This window comes from Anastrepha obliqua, chromosome 1, assembly GCF_027943255.1.
Source record: "Anastrepha obliqua isolate idAnaObli1 chromosome 1, idAnaObli1_1.0, whole genome shotgun sequence".
In the NCBI taxonomy this organism is placed as follows: Eukaryota; Metazoa; Arthropoda; class Insecta; order Diptera; family Tephritidae; genus Anastrepha; species Anastrepha obliqua.
In genome coordinates this window covers 131,370,414-131,394,306 of record NC_072892.1, presented here as the reverse complement: position 1 = coordinate 131,394,306, position 23,893 = coordinate 131,370,414, and the positions used below count along the sequence as shown (strand labels likewise).

The 23,893-nt window shown below is 39.2% G+C and overlaps 2 protein-coding genes across 2 annotated transcripts in view; one reads left to right on the top strand and one right to left on the bottom strand.

Annotated features, from left to right (window-relative positions):
* Positions 1-23,893, top strand: part of LOC129236132 (protein takeout-like) — an 88,544-nt gene that overhangs the window by 19,463 nt on the left and 45,188 nt on the right. The gene's annotated exons all lie outside the window — the stretch shown is intronic.
* Positions 2,445-19,369, bottom strand: LOC129236130 (protein takeout-like). Its single transcript, XM_054870350.1, has 5 exons — positions 19,164-19,369; positions 18,977-19,069; positions 15,225-15,381; positions 10,715-10,848; positions 2,445-3,026 (listed from the first exon to the last, which is right to left on the bottom strand). The coding sequence occupies exons 1-5, from the start codon at positions 19,276-19,278 to the stop codon at positions 2,653-2,655; spliced, it is 873 nt and encodes a 290-aa protein (XP_054726325.1). The 5' UTR covers positions 19,279-19,369; the 3' UTR covers positions 2,445-2,652.

Below are 23,893 nucleotides of genomic sequence, written 5' to 3'. Positions count from 1 at the left end.
ATGCATGCGTAGAAAGATTTTTCTGTCCTCTAATGTCAATTCTTTTCTAGACATGATTGGACACGTAAAAAAGTAAACACAGTTGCGAATAAATGAACTTCATCAGTTATACTAAAAATAGTCTGCCAACAAATATTATTTTGAAACATCGCAAATCAAAACTACTGTTATTTTGTGCATTGGCTACATCAAAGTGCGGGCGTATCAACATTTTTGCTGTACGAATTTCTTACCTACAGTTTAATTTTTGCTTGCCGTTGTTGATGCAGCAGATAAAGTTGATGCATTTTTTTTTGATTACGAATGAGTACAAAGTGTATTATGTATATATCAAATAAAGTTTTTCAGAATCAACAATAGTGTGTGGAATTTCTTAAAATTATACTTAGAAATAGTGGGGTATAATGAATTATGCTGTGCACTGTATATTGAGAAAAAACAACTTTCTGATATTAGGGTTTATGGTGATTTCGGTCCTCTTTTCAGAATATGTAATGTATTCTCCTCCTAGTTTTGCGTCGCGGAAATATTTCATTTTGAAAAAGTGTCTACTAGCGCTTTTCTCGTACTGAAAAAGCTCCCTTCTACGGCCATCAAAGCTGCAAGAACACGGGTTATTTCAACCCACAAACGAGCTTGACCGGCTGAGAGAGGCTGCAGATGAACAAAACTAATGTTACCTGTCATGTCCGACCGACTGTCGCAGTTCCTCCTGTCACTAAGCAGAAAGGACTGAGGGCGGCTGTATGGACTGATGACGGGCCACTTTCTATGGGCAAAGCACATGGAAAAGGTGGGCATCTCAGACAGTGCACTCAGTAGATAAATGGAGAGGAGGATGGGACGGCGGACCACTTTCTGTGCATCTGTCCAGCCTTCGCTCGAATCAGGTTTGAGGTCTTTGGCACTGATGTGTTAAGAAGCGACCACTTTGGCTCCTTGGCACCACAAGAGCTACTCAGATTTCCTCGGAGATTTTAAGAAAATTAGGAAGGGAACCCGAGTGCAGTACAATGGACTTAATTCTATCTGAGTGGTGTACAAAAAAAAACTTCACAAGCGTGAAATTTAGCCAACAACATGCATTTGGTCTATCGTGAAATGTTGCTACCAATATTGCTTGTCAAATGAGAAGAAACGTGAAATTTCTGACACAAAAAATATAAAGAAGATTTACTTATACTTTTTGCGAAGATGTTTCGCTCAAAAACGCCATAGTTTCGGCGTATTCGAAGTCACTCTTATTCCACTTGGGAAAATAGGGCTTCAACAAAACATTTATATTTTATTTAAATAAATGTTGGTTTCCCACATTTGGTTAACTGCTTCTGTTGGCTGTTGCTGTTGGCGAGAACCCACGTTTGGTTAACTGCTTCTAAATACTTCTTAGAATGCCTCCAGAGGCGTCTGGTTCCATTCATGTTCTGCATGTGCTTTACTTGTCCTTTCTTGTCCTGCCCCGATCCACCGCCATTTACGACTTCTTATCGGCTTTTGTTCTTGTTCGGTGATCTGCCCCAAGTCCGCATTTAGGATAGTCTTACGCCACGTTTCACTGCCATATAAAAGGGTGCCTTTCACACATGCGTTAAATATTCTTATTTTAGTTTTTTGTGAAATTTGTCTACTTTTCCAAATTGGCTGTAACCGTCCAAAAGCAGACCTAGCTTTGCGCAGACGATTTTTAGCGTCTTCTTCAGCTCCTCCATTAATCGATACTATGCTACCAAGATAGCAGACTCTTTCAACATACTGCACCGCTTCTCCCTCGATTACATTGTTGTTGGGATTTTTGAGTCGCATTGCTGCCGTTTTCTTGCTGTTTCGTGCAGCAATGACTAGAAGATCGAAGATTTTAAATAAGTGTGAAAAAATGTTGCTGGGATTTTGGGTGGTATTTTCACTGAGTGAACTGAGAACTATTGGGTCTGGCACTCGAAGTGTAACCAATTAAAAAGGCCATAAATTTAGTTTGGAAAATTACTTTTATTTAATTCAAAGTAAAAACGAAGAAAATAATACAAAATTAAGAATCAATTTACTTTTGCTCTTTTTGACCTCCTTTTGCCATGACTATGGCCTTGAGATGGCCCAGAAATGATTCCCAAGCTGCCCAAATGTGACTCGCAGGTATTTTAGCCCACTCGAGAACAATGGATTTTTTCAGCGCCTCGAGACTGGTGAATCTTTTAGTTCGGACCTTACTCTCCAAAATGGCCTAAAGAGAATAATCCATCGGATTCGCGTCTGGTGAATTTGAGAGATTTGTACTTTGCCGTATCTCACGTATACACTTGTCCAGGCAAAGTAGCTGTCAATTTCCAACTACCATCAAGATTATAAGATTTTTTCACCAATCAATTTTCCTATAATATAATTAAATAAAACATTGGCAGAAACAATTTGTTTTTGATGACCCGGAAAAGGAATCAGCCCCGAAAAAATTCAACTTTCATAAAATACAACCAATACTTTCCATTTTATTGCAAGTCAAAGTTAGTGTTCGTAATATTTTCTTAACGTTAGCCAATCGCTGGACAAATGCTATTTTTATACTATACATAAAAGTGCATACACTTAATTACATAACTAAACACTTAAATCATAAAAACAATGGTAAAAAATACACGTTTTATTATCTCAATTCCATTTCTATTTCTGCTCAGTGATTAAATGCTTAATTGTGCTATTAGTTGAGCCATACAATTGTGCCGAGGTGGGTATGTCCTCAACAAAGAAATTAGCAGGTATCAAAATGAACACCTTGTGCATGATGTCGTAAAGTATAGTCTCCACTGTTTCGATAATAATCGGTTTGAGTGCTTCATAGAAATCTCGCCAATTCTCATTGAAAAATTCATTTGTGCTACGCTCCACCTCTTTGCTGTGTCCATTGAAAATATTCTCGAAATTAGTGCGCACGCGCGTCATATTCAAGTCCACACGTACTGCAGTGACATTGTCGAAAGTGAAGCCAGCTTTCTCGAAGAGGCGGGTCTTCGTGTAGAGTATAATGTCGAGATTATCTGTGTGAGTAGAAAAATTAGAAATTAGAATTTGAAAAAGATTAAATTTTTAGAATGAACGAACATTGCTTTTGCGGTGAGGAGCCAAGGAGTATATGTAGTAGGTATGTATGTGTGTATGCATGTATATTTAATGGGTGTCTCACTAACGCAAATTACTTTGTATTTAGCGCCATTTTTTGTATCGATAGTTGTTTGCGGGTTCGATCTCAGAGTTATTTTCCAGAAATTTTTCGTATGTTAAAATACATAGAAATGCATAGCTCAAGTTGAAGGTATATTTTGGTTTAAATCGTTTAAGGTTTTATGGTATGTACTATTTGCTTAATAATTAAGCTTCCATGTTGGTTTTGATTCTTCTGCCTATTCGTACGTTTATTTAATAATTAAAAGCAATTGTTCGGTAGAATAAATTTCTAAATTCTTTCCACAAATCGAGGGACCTACAGTTTCAAGCCGACTGCGAACGGCAATGGTTCTTATGAGGAGCTTTTTCATGGCAGAAATTCACTCGAAGGCTTTGCCATTGCCTGCCGAGGGGCGACCGATATTAGCAAAAACTTGTTATGCATTTTGGTCTTTCACTGACCCACGCACCAACCCATTCGGCTACGGCGGTCGCCGTAGAAGTATTGCTAGATCTTATTTTGCTGAACTTGTGCCCATAAACTCCTTCACTATTTGTTTAAGTGATCTCTCTTCTGTGCTGCTGCTACCGTGGGCATAAATAAAATAAATAAATAATTGGCGCGTACACTTCTGTTAGGTGTTTGGCCGAGCTCCTCCTCCTATTTGTGGTGTGCGTCTTGGTGTTGTTCCACATATGGAGGGACCTACAGTTTCAAGCCGACTCCGAACGGCAGATATTTTTATGAGGAGCTTTTTCATGGCAGAAATAGTCTGGGAGGTTTGCCATTGCCTGCCGAGGGGCGACCGCTATTAGAAAAATGTTTTTATTAATTTTGCTTTCACCGAGATTCGAACCAACGACCTCTCAGTGAATTCCGAACGGTGATCACGCACCAACCCATTCGGCTACGGCGGCCGCCGGCATAAAACGTAGCCTCAAAAAATGGTGAATGGTGCGATGAGCAATTCAGAGAAACGATCGCACAAACAAGCATTGCTAGAGAAAAGATGATGTCACGTAACACAAGACAAAACGTGATGGAGTACCACCACCAAAAAAAATTTGCAAAAAAACGTGCCCAAAAGAACAAAGGAGAGTAACTTAAAAACAAATACAGCAAATAGAGATAAGTGGCCCCGGACCGCGAGAATGCTTTACTCTAAAATAAACCACCAAAGATCAGAGTACATACCTGGACTACAGTCATGTAGTGATGCGCAGGGTAACCTTATTTTAGAAGAAGAAAAAGTTCTCACAAGATGGTAAAGCTACTTTCAAGACTTCCTAAATGATAAAAACGATAACATTGAGAGCAACAGCATTTCGTCTGACGCAATTCAATCAGCAGAAATTTTGGTCGAACCACTCACAATTAATGAAATAGCAAAGCAAGTGGGGGATTTGCGATAATTGCCGTGCTCATCAAAAATGAATCAACGGTACTACTAAACGCCTTATTATGTCTTACAAAACATAAATGGGAATCTGAAATTCTACCAAAAGGAATGGCAGACTAGCATAATTGTACCAATCTATAAAAAAGGTGACGGACGCGACTGCAATAATTATCGCGGAATTTCATTGTGAAGTAAAGCGTATAAAATCTTTACGAATGCTCTACACCACAGATTGAATGAGTCCGCCGAACAAATATTAGGCGAGTACCAATGTGATTTTAGGAGTGGAAGGTCGGCGACCGATCAAAGCATTGTAGTTTGCCAGATATTTGAAAAGTTTCATGAGTATAAAATCAACCTCCATGACTCTTTATACATTTTCTGAATTTTTCGGTAGTATTGAAAGAGGCAAAATTGAATTTTTTATAAGAGCGTACAATTGCTGGCGTATGCCGATGATATTGACATCATCGGCCTTAACAACCGCGCTGTTAGTTCTGCCTTCTCCAAACTGGATAAAGAGGCAAAGCGAATGGGTTTGGTGGTGAACGAGGACAAAACGAAGTACCTCCTGTCTTCAAACAAACAGTCGGCGCACTCGCGTATCGGCACCCACGTCACTGTTGACAGTTATAATTTTGAGGTTGTAAAAGACTTCGTGTATTTAGGAACCATCATTAACACCGATAACAATGTCAGCCTTGAAATCCAACGTAGAATCTCTTTTGCCAACAAGTGCTACTTTGGACTAAGTAGGCAATTGAGCAGTAGAGTCCTCTCTCGACGAACAAAATTAACACTCTACAAGACTCTCATCATGCCCGTCCTAACGTATGGCGCAGAAGCTTGGACGATGACAACATCCGATGAAGCGACGCTTGGAGTGTTCGAGAGAAAGATTCTGCGTAAGATTTTTGGACCTTTGCATGTTGGCAACGGCGAATATCGCAGACGATGGAACGATGAGCTGTATGAGCTTTACGACGACATAGGCATAGCGCAGCGAATAAAGATCCAGCGGCTTCGTTGGCTGGGTCATGCCGTCCGAATGGATACAAACGCTCCGGCTTTGAAAGTATTCGATGCGGTACCAGCTGGTGGTAGCAGAGGAAGAGGAAGGCCTCCTCTGCGTTGGAAAGATCAGGTGGAGAAGGACTTGGCTTCACTTGGTGTGTCCAATTGGCGCCGGTTAGCACGAGAAAGAAACGACTGGCGCGCTTTGTTAATCTCGGCCAAAATCGCGTAAGCGGTTATCGCGCCAATTAAGAAGAAGAAGATTGAAAGAGGCAAAATTGAATACGTGCTACGCATGCAAATGGTCCAACCCTCGCCGAGACCTATTCCAAACTGCTTATACAATGCAAAGATGAAACAACGATTGCAGTGGTAACGTATGGATGTGAAGCGTGGACATTGAAAGCGGATGCAATTAAAGAATTAAAGATATTGGAAAGAAGAATACTGAGGTGAATGCTGGGTTCAATACGAGAAGAACATGGGCTCTATCGCATCAGATTTAACAGCGAGCTAGAGTAATTCCTGTAAGGGGAAAGCATTGTGCGGTTTGCCAAATTGCAGCGCATGCTTGGAGAAAAGCGAAAAGGACGGCTGCGAAAACGGTGGTTAGACGACGTTGAGGACAATTTAAGAAGCATAGGAGTGACCAACTATCGTAGTCTGGCTATGGAGCGAGATGCATGGAGAAGAATTGAAGGAAGCTAAGGTTCATAACGAACTGTAGTGCTACTAATGATGATGATGATCGCTCTACGTATGTTATCAATCAATTAGTTTTTTAATCAATTTATTAGTAAACTAAAAATGTAATTGCAATTAAATTTCTAATCGCATATTAACGCAAAATTAAATTATTTGGAATTAGAATTATTGCAATTAACCTTTTTTATTATTATTTTGTGAAAAAATTAATTCTATAAAAATAACCACCAAATTTTATTTATGAAGTTCAACTAAAGTATTACAACATTCAGAATTTTAGAAAATTCATCCTTCATAATGAATGGTTGTCTGCATATTTCTTTTAGACACTAAAACTATTCGGTCGATATTTTTATATCTGGATTCAGTATTTCCTGTTGAGAAAGGAGTGGTTAGACCTATACTTCACTGCTTCACTTTGGCATCATTGTCAGTCCGAATATATGGAGATCAAAATATTATTCCGGAGGACTTGAAAGGTACATTTTCCGACAAAATATAAAAATGTGTTTGAGAAACCTTCAGTTTAGCAAATTGTTACTAATAAGACTACCATCTATCGAAAAAATTGAAACTACAAAATATTAAAATGCAATGAAGTATTACAAAATGGGTACAACATGGAGATTATAATCCGAGATTCCGAAATCCCGGTGGTTTTCAAGTGCCGAAATTTTCGGGATTAGCTTGTACTAATCAGAGAATCCCGTGACTACTTTAAAAATATGCCGGAATGCCGCGATCAAAATTTTACGCTAACCTTGACTTCCGTAGTGTCAAACGAGGGCTTGAGATAGTTCTATCAGACAAATTTTTTTAAAGGTTTACATTCATTTAGAAAGCCAAAACTAAAAACATAAATTAAGGAAACAATTTTCAAAATAGTTATTAAACGAAATGTGCGTAAAATCACTTTTCTCCAGCAATTATTCAAAATGATTAAGGATTTTTGCCCTTGTCATCATTAAAAAAAAATAATAATTAAATGTTAATGGCAGCAATTGATGTAGTGGCAGGCTAGTCACCTACCCTGTCAGAAATCAAAGTGAACAAGGAAAAAAAAAATGACAGCAAGCCACAATTTATAATTGATTTGTTGCTAACTGCTACTATTACAATTAATAATCGATTAATTGTTTATCTTTAAGTGTCCTTACAATTAAAATCTGCCTAGTACCGGATGCTACAATAGACAGTTTAATTTTTATGTGCCCATAATTTTAGTGCAAATCAGCAGTTGATGGTTGTTACAAAGTCGATGAAGTCAAAGACCAAAGATTTGAATAATCCACATATTTTCTTGAGGACAAGAAATATCAAGTCTTTTTCCACAATTCGATCCCTTAGGTTAGATTAGGTAAGCCAGGTTGCTTGTCTAAGACAACACGGTCGATGGACCTAACGCCCAATGTGATACCTGCATTTGAAGTTGATCCCCTAATTAAGTTGCATAAATCACTTAGATCTTTTTAAAAAGGTAATTAGTCCCTCCAGTGAGAAATTTTTATAAATTTCCCAGGCCTTCAAAGGAATAATCGCCAAGATATTTGGCACGGCTTCTTTGAAATGTAGGACATTTACAGAGGAAGTGTTGTACAGACTCAATTTCTGTTTCATCTCCACAAATCTTGCAAAATTCACGGACATCCATTCTACTAGCTAGGTTGCCAATAGTACAGCCACCCGTTATAACACCTATGAGGACGCTGGTCGTTGATCTGTTGAATCCAAGTAGACATTTTGTTCTTTTAAGATTCAGTTATGGCCAGAGCGCTTTGGATACTCTGCGGTTAGTAGTCAGAGGCCTCCTTCTATTGGTTTCAGCAATTAAGCTCAAGTCAAGCGCAGTGTACAGTTCGTTTAGAGGAATGCTTATGTGCTTTACCACTCGCTGAAGTTCAAGGTCATAGCCTTTCCTTCCACACTCATCCACTCTTTAATTTCTTTCCACTCCAGAGTGGCCGGGGGCCTCACAAAGTGTGGTGTTGGGTTGTTGGATGAGCGAGAGCGACCTCTTGCATTCTTCAACTCATCTTGAATTGATGCGCGGGGGCCAATACTTTGATCGCTGTTTGACTATCAACAAAAATAAGTCCATTAGTCTTATCATTTTTGCTGTTTTGTCTGTAGCGTAGATCTCAGCATGGAAGACGCCACATCGTTTTGGGAGTCTAACGGAGTAGTGACATTGCCCATCTTTGAGCAGTCGGTGTAAATATGGTGGCCACTATCATCCGATTTGACCTGCCCGACCATTTACCAGGTGTATAAGCTTAAATCCGCTGTTTTTTAGTAAAAAAAACCCATTTTTTTTTATAGAAAGCAAAAAAATAATTTATTCAAAGTATTTGCCCTCGCTAGCTATACATTTTTCCCATCTCTCGGGCAATTTGTGTATACCACGCAAAATAATTCTTCATCTTTCGAGGCGAACCACTCGTCAAGCCATTTCCGGACGTCTTCGTACGAATCGAAGTGCTGTTCGGCGAGCGCATGACCCATCGATGAAAACAGATGATAGTCCGAAGGGGCCAGGTCTGGTGAATAAGCGGGATGAGGTAGCACCTCCCAATTGATTGTCTCCAAGTAGTTTTGGACCATTCTTCACGTGTGCGATGGGGCGTTGTCGTGGAGGAAAATCAGCTTCTCATGTCTTTGTTCATAACGAGGCCTTTTTTCACGCAAAGCACGGCGCAATTTGATGAGTTGTTGGTGGTAGCGATGAGAATTAACAGTTTCACCAGGTTTCAACAGCTCATAGTAAACGACACCCTGCTGATCCCACCAAACGCACAGCATCGTCTTGCGTCCAAAGCGATTAGGTCTTGATGAAGAAGTTGATGGTTGGCCGGGATCGACCCATGATTTTTTTCGTTTAGGATTCTCAAAGTATATCCACTTTTCATCGCTAGTCACCACAAGATGCAGGAACGACTTTCTTTTATGCCTAGCCAGCAAGATTTCGCATGTGTTTTGGCGTCGCTCCATCTGTCTATCGATCAATTCATGGGGTACCCATTTTCCGACTTTTTGGACCTTTCCCATGGCACGTAAACGCATGAAAATGGCTGGTTGAGTGACACCTAACTGGTCGGCAAGCATTTTTTGCGATTGGGTATCGTCCTCATCCAAAAGAGCCTGCAATTCATGGTCCTCAACTTTTCTGGGCCGATTTTCACGCTTCTTGTCACTCAAGTCAAAATGGCCGTCTTTGAACCGACGAAACCACTCTCTGCAAGTTGTTTCCGATAATGCACTGTCACCATAGGCCTCCACAAGCATTCGATGCGATTCGGCAGCCGATTTCTTCAAATTAAAGCAAAAAAGTAGAGCTTCCCGCATATGCTTTTTTTTGGCACAAAATTAGACATGATTACGCAAGGAAAAAAGTGTGTTGCTGTATGAAATCACTGATGATGTGCAGTGATTGATGTAAACAGGTGTCGAACCCATGCAAAAAAAATATGGCATTTCTATGGTAACTTGATATGCTCACTAACGAAATCTACGAGCAATCAGCGGATTTAAGCTTTTACACCTGGTAGCCTTATTTTTTTCCAGTCCGAAAAGACAAAACTAACTGTGCGGGCATTGTAATCGACAATACAGGATTCGACGATTAGTATGCGATACAATTCATTTTGTTTTCATTTATTTATTTATACACAAATAAGACAAAGTCTTCAATAGTTCCTTTCATTGCTTCTTTAAATGTAGTTGTGGTTTATTTCTTTAATTTAAAGCTTCTCCGCCAATACCAGAACTATGGAATCATACGTTGAGAATCCACTTTTTTGAAAAGTTCTTTGGAAAATTTTTTGAAATATAAATTTCCAGCAAAGCAATACGCAATCATCAATGGCTTCCAACGTCATTTGGTATAGGACTGATTTTTAGAAGATATTTCCATTATGAGCTCTGAAGTAATTGGCTTACATTTACCATGAAACTGTTGTCCGAAAATAAATATGAATTTTCTCTTAACATTCCTTTCTTAATCTTATTGTGATTTCTTCGCGGAAAACTTTCTCATATACAGTTGTTTTGCTATTAATTTTTTTTTCTCTGATCAACCTAACATCATCGAACATCACGCATAAAGTGTTTTGGAAAATTATCCTGACCTTCTTCACTTAATATTCACATCTTGAATATAGTGGGCCGCTAAATGTGCGTACCATTTGACATATGTACATAAATTGAATAAATTAGACTACGCGCGATGTTGCCACTATTCTTTCTGCCAAGCCTCATAAGAGATTTGTGTGGTGTGTATTGAAAGTATTTCTTGGACATTTCCTACTTTAACTCTGAACTTAGTGGGGTAGCATCTTACTATATTAAATGTGCTACCTCGATGAATTTATGAAATATTTGCTATGCGCAATATTATGAGAAGGACGCACAATACCTCTTCCGTTGTAAATAAAAAAATGTCCTACCAATTTCTATGAACATTTTGCCGGCGCCTTTTAAGGGTATCAATAAAATTCGTCCTTCCATTTTATACATGGCATCCAATCGCATTTTGGGTAGAAAAATTTTGGTAACCCAGCTGAAGTCCTTCTTACTAACTCTGTAAAATAAGAAATAATTTTAGTAATGAAATGTTCAAAGTAAGCGTATGTAATGTCATAAACTTCAAAGAAATATATATAAAGGGTGATTTTTTAGCTATTATCTTTTTAAATAGTTGGTTTAAACAGCTGACGCCGTTTCGTGCTTTGTTTCACTGTCAGACATCTTCACTTTGGTCTATAATTTAACCATGAATCGTCTTAAAAACGAACAACGCTTGCAAAACATTGAATTTTATTATAAAAATGCGTGTTCTGTTAAGAAAGTTTAAGATCCACTTTTTTATCGAAAAATTGTGTTCAGCGACGAAGCTCATTTTTGAATCAATGGGTACGTAAATAAGCAGAATTGTGGATTTTGGAGTGAAGATCAGTCAGCAGAATTGCAAGAGCTACCATAGTATCCAGAAAAGGTCACAGTTTGGTGCGGTTTATGGGGTGGAGGTATCATTGGACCGTACTTCTTCAAAGATGCTGCGAATCGTAACGTAACTGTGAATAGTGAGCGCCACCGTGAAATGATATCCAACTTTTTTTGCCCAAAATGCAAGAGCTTGACTTGCATGACATGTGGTTTCAGCAAGACGGTGCCACTTGCCACACAGCACGCGTAACAATGGACTTGTTGAGAGGCGAGTTCGGTGAACATTTTCTTTCACGTTCGGGACCTGTCAATTGGCCACCCAGATCGTGCGATATAACGCCTTTAGATTATTTTTTGTGGGACTATGTTAAAGCTTATGTCTATTCAGACAAGCCTGCTTCAATTAACGCATTGGAAGACAACATTAAAGCATTTATATGTGAGATACCGGCCGAAACATTGGAAAGAGTATGCCAAAATTTGACTAAGCGGATGGACCATTTGAAGCGCAGTCGCGGTCAACATTTGCATGAAATAATCAAACATTACATTATATGGACTCTACTATTGATTTAAATAAAAATTTCATGAATTTTTATGAATTTTACGTGTGTTTTTTTGAAAATTTTTCCTATAGCTCTTAAAAAATCACCCTTTATGTATATTTCTGCCATAGTTTCTAGATGAAGCATAGGACCTCAATAAACTAGTTATAATTTCGTTTAATTTGACTCCAGGAACGGCCTGCTCTGTCCGCCTCTGCTGCTACCTTTCGCCTCCATATGTTGGCTAGTCTCCCGCACCTACGATTTCCTTGGGGATTCCAGTGTAGCGCTTTCGTTGTGATGTCATCCCGTGGCTTGAACGGCAGCCGTCCAAAGATCATCGTTGCTTATAATATCAGACCAGAATATCCGCATTATCTTTCGTAGGAAAGGATTTAGGAGGGATTGCAATGATTGTTTTATGCTTGTTGTTAAGTTCCATGTTTCACATCCATACAGAACTACTGACTTCACGTTGGCATCAAATATTTTCACTTTCGTGGGCCTGAAGATGTGGGTTGATCTCCATACCTTGTCTAGCATGCCAAATGCAACGCGTCCTTTAGATATTCAGTTGTGTATGCGAGTTGTTGATCCGCCGTTTTTTTGAAATTATGCTCCCAAGGTAGCAAACTTCATTTACATCTTCAAGCGGCGTGTCGACAATTTGAAGGGCTTCCGATTCGGTGGGGTTAATTCGCATTACTTTGGTCTTTGCTATGCTAATTTTTAGACCTGTTTGTGCTACTGCATGGCATATTCTATAAACTTCAAAGTATGTATATGTATGTACAAATGTACGTACGAATACACCAGCTTTTGTTCTCATCGTCAACAGCCATTCGAGGTTTTAGGTTCACAGTCGACTTGTTTTAAACTACTTAGGTAATGACTGGATTCGTCTAGGTCACCTGTGACTACTTTTTTGAGTACGGATATGACTAAAAGTATTCAACGTCTGGTATGTTTTGCATTACTACTTGTCCACGTTGACCTTTATGGTATTCAAAGGTATAGGGGATTAAATTAATGTGTTGATCAGACACACTAACTATGTTAATAAGTTTTGAGACCCATTTAAAACCTCTGCTCAGTAGCAATGCTACTCCACACTGAGCTGACACAAGGCCAAATTCAACATGCTTTTGGGTTTTAAATTACTACCAGCACGAAAGTTTTCGAAGCGCAGCTCAAAGGGGGGGGCACAAGTGTTTCTGTTCTCGGCGGAACTCGAATTATAATGTTTGCTCAGACTCAATTCAGCATTCTGTCTAATTGAGGTGAATCCTTCCCTAAAACTGCTTCGCAGTAAAACAGATGGTGCAAAAATTGGTATCTAAGAAGGTGTGAAGGCTACAAACATAGCTTATTTTACCCATGCTAAACTGTTAAAAAGCAGGCTCTTGAGTAGAAGAAAGAAAATCAAAACATATAAAACACTGATTCGACCAGTGGAAACATATGGATGTGAAACCTGGACACTGAAAGCAGATATAATTATATAATTAATCACATCGGAAAGAAGAATACTGGGTCCAGTACGAGAAGAAAATGGGCTCTATCGCATCAGATATAACTGCGAGCTAGAGGAGGGGAGCTACGAGGGGAAAACGTTGTGCGGTTTATTAAATCTCAGCGCATCTGATGGCTAGGACGCGTTTGCAGAACGCCAGCCGAAAGAATACCTCGATAGGCTTGGGTGCACGCATGCTTGGTGAAACTAAGAGGCCGACCGCGGAAAAGACGACGTTGAGGGCGATCTAAGAAGCATAGAAGCGACTTACTTACGTAGTCTGGCTATTGACCGAGATGCATGGAGAAAAATTGTGGGGAGCTGTAGTGCTATGCACGATGATGATGATGAGAGCCATAAGGCTTTACAGTTTCCACTCTCTTCCTTCCGTTCTGGTCCCCTATCAAATCTCACCGTATACCTTGTACATATGCCTCACATTCGCAAGATATAGTTCCAATAAAATTCTAGGAAATTAAATGGCCTATTATGGGTGTTTATGAGAAGCAGCTTCCCTCCGCCTTATTTGAAACAAGGAGGTTTCGGGCGAACAGTCGTTTTCAACACTAGAACCTTAATGGATATTCTATGATAGGAATCGTTGCGGTGAACCTGGACTGCATCACAACCACTTATAAAAACATAAGTATGCACTTTAGTAAGAATATTCTATATTTTATATTCCATATTCCATATCCGACAGGCTCCGGCACTCGAAGTGTAACCAACTTCAGACCGCTCGCGCAGCTAATGCACGGGCATCGGCTGTCTGTTAGTTGGCTAAATGACAGTCCAGACTATTGTTCACAAGCGTGCGGAAGCATTTTGCCGAGAGTAAACGCAAAAAAAGAAAATCAGTAATGGATTTCAAACGTAATAGTGTGATTGCATTTGATTCTGCTGGAAAATCACAACCAGAGATTGTTCGTGAGCTAGAGCTCCTTGAATTAAATACAATTTTTGTTTATCGCACCATTAGTCGTAACAATGATACTGCAATGTCATGTGAAATGATTCAAAGAGTGAAGAAGCGACTTGAGCAAAATCCCCGACGAAGTGCCAATCAAATGGTAAAAGAACTGATCGCAGCTTCCACAGCATACTGAAAAATGATCTCAAAGCCAAGCCTTACAAGACCCAAAATGGGCATAATCTCACACCAAAGCAGCAACAAGTCAGACTTGAGTGAGCGAGGGAGTTGCTTCGCTTGGCCGAAGCGGTCAATTTCTGAACATTGTGTTTTCGGACCAGGAAATTTTTCAAATTGCGGAATTCGTAAACTCCCAAGACGATAGAGTTTATTTGACCGACCATTCATACGAGAATTTGAGTTATCAATTGTCACCCAGGAGGCAGCACCCTCCACAGGTAATGGTTTGGGCCGCTGTAACCGCAGATGGGCACACTCCAAATGTTTTCATCGAGCCCGGCGTCAATGTCAATTCGAAATATTATCGGAAAAGTATTCTGGAGGTGGCTTTGAGGCCGTGGACAGACAAACACTTCGACTCGGCACCACCTCACACAGCTCGAGTGAATCAAGAGGGTCTAAAAAACAACGTTCGGACCGACATAACGTCCACACAATGGCTTTCAAGTTCATCAGACGCGGATCTGATTGATTATTCTCTTTGGGCCATTTTGGAGAGCAAAGTCCGAACCGAAAGATTCACCAGTCTCGAGGTTCTGAAAAAAGGCATTGCCCGCGAGTGGTCCAAAATACCTGCAAGTCAGATTCGGGCAGCTTGCGATTCGTTGCTGGACTGTCTCAAGGCTATAGTCACGGCAAAACGTGGTCATATCGAGCAAAAGTAAATTGATTTTTAATTTTGTATTATTTTCACACATCTTTTGCTTTGAATTGAATAAAAGTAATTTTCCAAACTAAATTGAAGGCCTTTTCAATTGGTTACACCTCGGGTGCCGGACCCTGTAACTAGTACTTAAACCAACCTGCTCTCCTTAATGATTGTCTTCGAGAAACCCTTCACGAAAACTTCGCTTAAGTTGGCGCGTACCGTAGCCACATCATTGTTGTCCTGCTTGAAGAATATGTCGTGTACATGCATTGGATCGAAAGGACCAAATTCTTCCACCACTTCAGGGATACCTTGAAAATTAGTGGTTAAGAAAAATGATTTGCTTTAAAAATATATTAGACTACATTTATAGAAGAAGAGGATGAAATAAGTATTTTTCTTATTAGGATACTACTTATATAATTATGAGGGCACACCTACTTCTAGTATAGCAGACATTTTTTCCGTGCAACATTTTTTGACATTACACTTAAAACATTCATCGGGTATACTCGTATAAAATTTTCTTTCGACCGAATTTATCCGGCTATTTTTAAGGAATCAGCACATTTGCTTGCGTCATGATATTTGTGACGGCAGTATGTTTACGTTAAAATTTAGATTGTGTTAGTGGTATACAAAAATATTCAACGCAACATTTAGCCATAGTGAAAAGTTGTTTAATGGTATGGGCAATATCAGACCGTTAGTCGGCTCCCAGCGAATTTTACAGAATCAGCGGATGGGCTGACGTTGTAGGAGTTGTGAACCGACGAATACTCCCGTGATGTGGCCGAAGCCTAGTAATCCTAAACCTAGTAATCTATCATCCTTGACATTTACCCATATCACTTCGTTGCCGTCCGAACAAAATTCTGCTATCGAATGGCCCGGCAGCCGAAATCACTCTCGTGATAAAATTGTAATCAAAAAGCTCTAAACATTTTCGAAGGGCGAACCATTTTACACCTCATTTTATATAGGAGGATTTGACATCAGTAGAAAAGTTCATTCATTACTTTTTCCAGAAGGAGTGTAAACGAACTAAAATAAAAGAATATTTTTGCACCATTGAAATACTTTCAATGATGTGTTTAAAACAGTAGAGTTTTTTTTAACTGTTTGCTATGAAAATAAAAACAAAAAAGAACAAAAAACTAAAAAAACGAAACTATACTTTTAATGGATTTTTTCAACAAATTTAAATTTGTTGTGTCGAGATTCAGATATTTTATATAATGTATAATGAAAATATATACGTATATACATATACTTGTATATATGTATAATTGGCGCTTACACTCTTTGTAAGTGTTTGGCCAAGCTCCTACTCATATTTATGGTGTGCGCCTTGATGTTGTTCCACAAATGGAGGGACTTACAGTTTTTAAGCCGATGGCAGATATTTTTTATGGGGAGCTTTTTCGTGGTAGAAATAAACTCAGAAAATTGTACTCGTAGATACAACAAAACATTAATCCAACTGCTCACAATGCAAGACTGTCACACATGGACATTCAACCATCTTGAATGAATGAATGAATTTGAAGAGGTCGAGCCAAGGATCACCAGGAGATTTGGTGGCTCCTAAAACACTCAGGCTAAAAAGCCCATTGTATTTAAAGCTCTGGAAAGGGGGTAGATAGTCAAGGAGGGAGGGAGAAAAGTATCAGAGAAAGATATAGGAAAGAATAGAGACAGAGATAGAGATAGTTAGTCCTGTGAGAATTTTCCAGATTCTTTGGCGAATCTGTAAATATCCTCCAGTTTTAGAGAACGAATATCACTCATTCCCATGACATCTGAACCCAATACCCGTAGTCGCGCTCTAGCAAAGGCAGGACACTCACAGAGAAAGTGCTCAGTGCTATCCGCCTCCTCCAAGCAGGACAGGCATACCGGGTCCTCGATGATTCCAATGGTGGTCATATGCTGACCCCATGGGTTGTGTCCCGTAATGATGCCGACCATCAACCGAATGTCTTTCCTTCTAAGTTTTAGTAGAAAGTTTGACAGTTTTCTGTTCGGACTTCTCACAAAACACTTTGCAGTTCTGCAGCGTTCTAGACCGGACCATCGCTCTTTATGTAGATTGCCAACATAATCGTTGATCCAATTCTTGATTCCTGCGGGACTGATTCCGATTATTGGCTCTGGCCCCTGTGGGGGCACCGCTGATCCACGGTTGGCCAATTCGTCGGCAATTTTGTTTCCTTGAACACCGGAGTGTCCTGGAACCCATATAAGTACAAGCCTGTTTTGTCTTGCGACAGAATTAAGCTTCTTCTTACATTCTTGAACAATCTTTGAGGTTTGCTTCGCGTTCTCCAGGGCCTTCAAAGCAGCCTGACTGTCACTGAAGACTCCAATCTGTTTCCCGCTCCACCTCCTCTCGATTATCCATTCGGCTACTTTTAGGATGGCAAAAACTTCTGTTTGAAAAACAGTTGCCATTCCCCCCATAGCATAGTGATACTTATAACTATCGTCTAAGTACCATCCGGCTCCAGACCCTATTTCAGTCTTGGACCCATCGGTAAAGAAAATATCCGTCAAACCTCCCTGCATGCATTCTGGATTGCTCCATTGCTCACGCAACCATCTTAGTCTTCTATACGGATATACCAATTTTATTGTGATTATCATCCTACCATTCTCTGGAATGGCTTGAAGAAGATCCATCACCTAACACACCTTTTAAGATCTACACGGACGGATCTAAAAGGGACACCGGTGTAGGATCAGGGTTATATTGCGAAGAGCTTTTTATCAGTGAATCCTTTAAACTACCGGATCACTGTAGTGTTTTTCAAGCGGAAATAAACGTTATTCATGAAGCCTTGAAATGGTAGAGATAAACAGAATATCATCAACAGATATCTGCATTTTATCAGACAGCCAAGCTGCCGTATAGGCTCTGGATGCATTCCAAATAACATCAAGGAGCGTCTTACGTTGTCGCCATCTTTTAATTAGATGGCCAAACAATACCGTATTATCATATGCTGGTATGCTAAGTACCTGTATGCCAAACATACATAAGTAATTTTATAGCGGTACCTCTTGCAACTTGTAAGCTAATTATTAAGGACGAGCTAATCAGCTCTGTAAATCAAAGATGGATTAGTATAAATACCTGTAAATTGCTAGGCAAACATGGCCAAGGCTAAATCTACGTCTGTGCAAGAATATTATAAAATTGAGTAGACTGCAAATTAGGACCTTAGTAGGGCTCCTGACAGAGCATTGTCTCACAGGAAATCATGCAGAGAGATTAGGCGTTTACATACATGATTTCTGTAGTAGCTGTAGGAATGAGGAGGAGTTGGAAACAATTCAACACCTATTTTGCACATGGCCGGCGCTAGCTAGAAGCAGGAATCGATATTTGATGTCCTACTTCTTAATGAATATAGATAATCTACACACTTCAGGGATCACCAACCTTTTACGCTTTGTCAAAAATCTCAGGATGGTTCAATATGGAAAGCGAAATGTTGCTCAGCCCTTGCGGCTCACAACGGATCCATTTCGTGGTCTCAGTGGCATTGCTGCCTCTATGTGCGATGCGGCTACCAAACCTAACCTAACCTAACCTAGTCCAACTCCTTCAATTTGTTTATATCGAGGATTCACTGTACATATGTAGATATCCAATTTACCGTTTCATTTGAAAGGGTGCATCGTTTTGTGGTGGATTATTGGAATATTCGCTCATATTTGCTAACAAAAAAATTTACTTATGCCATTATTATGAAAATTTTCTACTACTACATTTACGAACGCGATTTAATTGTTTCACAAAACAAAACAAAAAATATATTTCTCAATTATCTGCTTGATCTATGTTTATTCCATCCTCTTATATGATCTGAATTAATTTTTTTATTAAGGAAAGCCACTCACCAATTACCAGCTGATCAATCAGTTTTTGTACGGTATTTGTAGAGCATTTTGTAAAACCCGGTTGATAGATTTTGCATGAAGGCAGGAAGGCAGCTATTAAAAGTGTATATTATAAGTACGCACGTGTAAATTACATGTAAGTGGCAAATTGAATTATTCTAAAATTATCCAAGCCACTAGAACTCACGCTTTTCAGTATAGAACTCGACACTTTTGACCTCATTCACACAACTCACTGCAATTAAGCCGCAAATAAATGCAATTTTGTATAAACTTGAATATTTTTTTACAGCGTGCAACATTTCGAGACGCACCGCTACGAGTTTGTATGTATTTGTATATGAATATTCACCGGCTACACACAGAGAGTCAACCGCGTGCTGGGGCTGTACGTAAACAAATGAGTTCGAAACTCTACTTGAATGTCGTTTAAATGTACTTTGCTTAGTTGTTCTAAACTTAAGATTAAAAACGCAAAAAAAAAAAAAGAAACTACAACGAAGCAGAAGAAAATGATAGTAAATTAACGCTTTTGGTATTTGACGTTCTTAGGGTTGTACAGCACACGGCATACAAGTAAAACGAGTATATGAGCATACAGGGTGGTACAAACTGTAAGTATTTCATTAAACCAATGTATTTGCAAGTAGGTGCAAGTGTGTAAGTTGCATAAGTGTCGTTTTCAGAAAAAGAGTTTACCCTTTCGTAGGATGGTGAAATGCCAAACGAATTTACAACATTCTTACATCGGAGTAATCACTTGTGTGGACAGGTAACATTTCTCTGACATGGGTTCCATGACTTAGGAACATAGAAGGAAATGAAGTTGTTGATGAGCTTGCCATGAAGGGGTCGACTGAATTGGTCTCAGAGGCCTTCTACCCAGGCATCGGCATACCCTTGAATGTGTTTAAAGGATATTTGCACAACTTAAGGATAATTAATTTAGGGATATCAGATTTTAAATTGAAATAAAACAACGAAAATTCATATTGATGGGCAATCTTTATTGGTTTTGTGTAGAACCATTCATGGTATTTAGTTTTCAAAGGTAATCCCTTTCAAATGTTGGCCGCAACTGCGCCGTAATTCGGTCATCCGTAAGCATCAATTTTCAATGACTCGCTGGAGGACTTCGGTCGGTACCTCGTGAATAACTCTAGTAACGTTTGCTTCCAATATCTCACTCGAAGCTGCTTTATCCACAAAACATTTAGATTTTATATACAAGCACAAATAAAAGTACAAAGGTATAATTTTTCACTAACTTGGTGGGTAATCCACTGGTCCGAGACGAGAGATGAATTGCTCACTGAAACGATGACGCAGCAAATCCATTGTTTCACGGGCTGTATGGCAAGTTGCACCGTCTTCGTAGGAATTGTGTGGAGATCACGGCATCAAAAAGTCGTTTAACATGGGAAGATAGCATTCTATGGGCCAATGATTCTTTTAGCCCATAGGCCGCATCGAAAGTTGTTTTCAATAGATTTTATGGCTGTTCTTCTATGGCTTCGGGTTGCTCTTCAGCTCAAATACGGCGATTTTGCTTATTGATAGCCATAAAGCCAAAAATGGACTTCATCGCTGAATAAAATATTGTATTTGGTCCGAGCGCGCGATGAATACTTTTCACAGAGCGTCGATTTTCATAATGGGTAAGACTCCGTCAGAAAATATGAGATTTGCAAGTGGTCTTTCGATTTCTTTGAAACTTTGGGAAATATTATATTAGTTCTAGGTAAGATACATTCGGTTCGCGCTGCGTTATGTGTTCCTGTATGAAGTGACTGGAGCAGACTGCTGCAGGTCTGTGCGCGTTTTTCTACTCCCGCGCTGCGTAACCGCGAACTTCACGGTGCGCGCTTCCACTAAAATCGCAATATCTCGAGAACTATTATAGACACCATAAATTTTTTTTTTTCAAAATAAAGGTTAAATCATAAGGAATCGTTACGTGTATAACAGAAAATCTAAAAAACTGGCCAAATCAACTAAAAATTGATTCAAAAATTTTTTTTGACTTTTTTTTGGTCAAAATTTCGAAATTTTTTTTTTAACATAATACTAATTTAAACTACTTATTTGTTTCTATATTGTCTGTAAATTGCATTGAAATCCATCCAACGGTTCAAGAAATATTGATTTTTGAAAAAAACACGGTCCCGATTTTCAACATGACGTAGATGACTCAATTTTGAAAATTTTTCAAAATCCTTTTAGGCTCGAATGTATCTTATCTAGAACTAATATTTCCCAAAGTTTCAAAGAAATCGAAAGACCACTTGCAAATCTCATATTTTCTGACGGAGTCTTACCCTAATACAATTTTTCGAGTTGTAAACGTTGTTGAGGTGCAAGTCTTTCCATGATGAAATGGAAATGAACACTAAAAAAAATCATCCTTTAATTTCTCAGGAAAGCACAGGACAGATAGAGCTCCATTTCCTCGTGTGCTATTTCGAAACCCCTTTTGGCCCCAGTACAATAGACGCAGTACGTCGAAAATTCTGGGGACTCCACGCCATTCAATTTCCAAACTCATAGCTGTGATTACCGGTCATTGGCCGATCGCCACACACGCACAAAAGCTAGGTTTACCATTAAATCCCCATTGGATAACGAGAGTTCGTAAGTCATCTCTACCCAGGCTTAAGGGCCTGCTTCAAGCTCTTCTGGAGGATAAAATCTTTGTCCTTTTTTTCTATCCACTATCGTATGAGTTCCACGTCTTCGCAGTCGTTGATAATTTTTTTTATGTAAGCTTTCGTAAGCCCTGAATTTAGATGTAGTAAGACGGAGTTCTCTACTCCCAGAGGAGCAACGGTGGACAGTGAGGACGTTGAATCATTTCTAAGCAAGTTAAAATTCTATTAAGTGAGACTGCTTTGCAAATAAGGCCGTCTAACTGACCGAAGCCATTATCTGCCTTCAATTTTTTTCCCATGCAGATAAGCTCAAAAGACTGAGGCATAATCATCTTTCGATATCTAGGTTTTAAGGATAGGTCCAAAACCACGCCTGGTTGAATGTCTGAATTACCAGTCCCTCTGTGAAAGTTCCACTCCTTTGCTCGGAAATATTGTTAAATCTTATTACCTCTATTATGAAATGGAAGACAGTACAGGTGAATACATCTGTATGCTAAGCAAGTCATTACCATGGCCAGTAAGTCATTACCAGTAAGTCATTGTCCTTGTACTCTCGATTCTATCATAGATTAGATTAGATTAGATTATTTCGAGGTTTGCCCTTCGACCTCATGGTCTTTTGGGCCTTCTACTCATTACAGTACTCGATCCAGATCCAGTTCCCTTACTAAACTCAGGATAGAGCTGAGTGGGATTGAGCGTATGTGCCTTTCTTCTGGCTGTAGTTGGCCGAGATGTCTCAACCTTCTTCACGCCATAGCGCTGCATTCAAGGAGAAGGTGCATTGGAGTCACAGAATCACTGGGCCATATACCGATCATAAGCAGATGACTACAAAGACTGCAGTAGCCTGTGAGAATGCCCGAGAGCACTCTCAGTTTATCCTTGTGTAGGGTTATGAGTAGGAGTCCTATAGTTTGGTGCCAGCTAACCGCTCTTAGCCTTAGCTCTTCACTCCTTAGCTTCTCCTTGATGGCGTGTTGTCGCATAGCAAAGTAGAGCTCGGGTCCTATTAATAGCGAAGCCGTAGCTTCCCTGGGTAATGCGTCCGCTACTTCGTTCCCAGTTATACCCCTGTGTTCTGGGACCCAAATTAGCCGCATGCGATTGTGCGTGCCTAGAAGATTCAGTTTCTCGATACACTAAAGAACCAGTGAGGACTTAATCTCACAGAACGACAGAGCCTTTAGTGCCGCATGATTGTCGCTCAGAATGGCAATTCGCTCATTTCAGAAACTTATGTCTAAGTTTATCGCTGCACATATACAGTTGGCATAAATCATAGCTTTTAAGATGCTTGAAGCTGCTATCATAGATGGTTTCCTTCTCTGAGTGAATTATGCAAAGATTGTCTTTTTCGGATTTATAAAAAACTTCTTTGTCACCGCACAACTTCTGGGTGATGTACAGAGCGCATTGCATGAAGTTCGATACTGTTTCCTCTTGTTTCAGTGAGACGCATATTAGCAGCTTAAAGTATAATATTAAAAAAACTGTATGTGGTGTACTGTGAGGATGATTTGTTTAAGGCATGCCCACCCTCTACCTGTTTCTCATGTGGGTAGTTTTTTACAACTGTCTGCCTCTTTGCTCTAACGAATCGAGTATCACTTCTGGAACACTTTATTTTGCACAGAGCGGCGAACTCCATTCAATACAAGTTTGAGTTTTTTCAATCCTTTCTCCAGCAGATTCAGTTTTCACTTTGTTTAGCTCTACAGTCTTTGCAGCACTGCTATTTTCTTTATAGCAAAGCGGTCGCAGCAGCAGTTTTACGTTAATTACCATTCAATTGGGCCACCCTGTATATGCATGTTTAAATATTTATAAGAGTGCTTTTTAAATAATATATTACAGAGAATACTAATTTTCATTTCAGCTTCCCGTATGGCACCTGCATCTAGCAAAACATGTGTGCACTTCTATATAAAGGTATATATGTAATATATATATAGATATATGTATGTACATCGAATTTTTTTTACACGGTACATACGTTCCTTAGAAAAGTGTGAAAAAAAATCGTGTAAAAAACTACATGCGACATATGGTAAATTTGGGGATATGTGCCACAACTTTAAAAAATTGCATAAAATGAAAAGGCTTTAAATATTTTCCCAAAAACCGTGCAAAAGAAGAAATATGAAATCCATTTTACATAAAATAAAAACAATTCATTTTTATTGCAACAAAAATTTAAATTAGTTTGGAGGGAAAATTCAATCCATAAGTACAAAACATAAAAATTCAAATGGAAATCTTTATA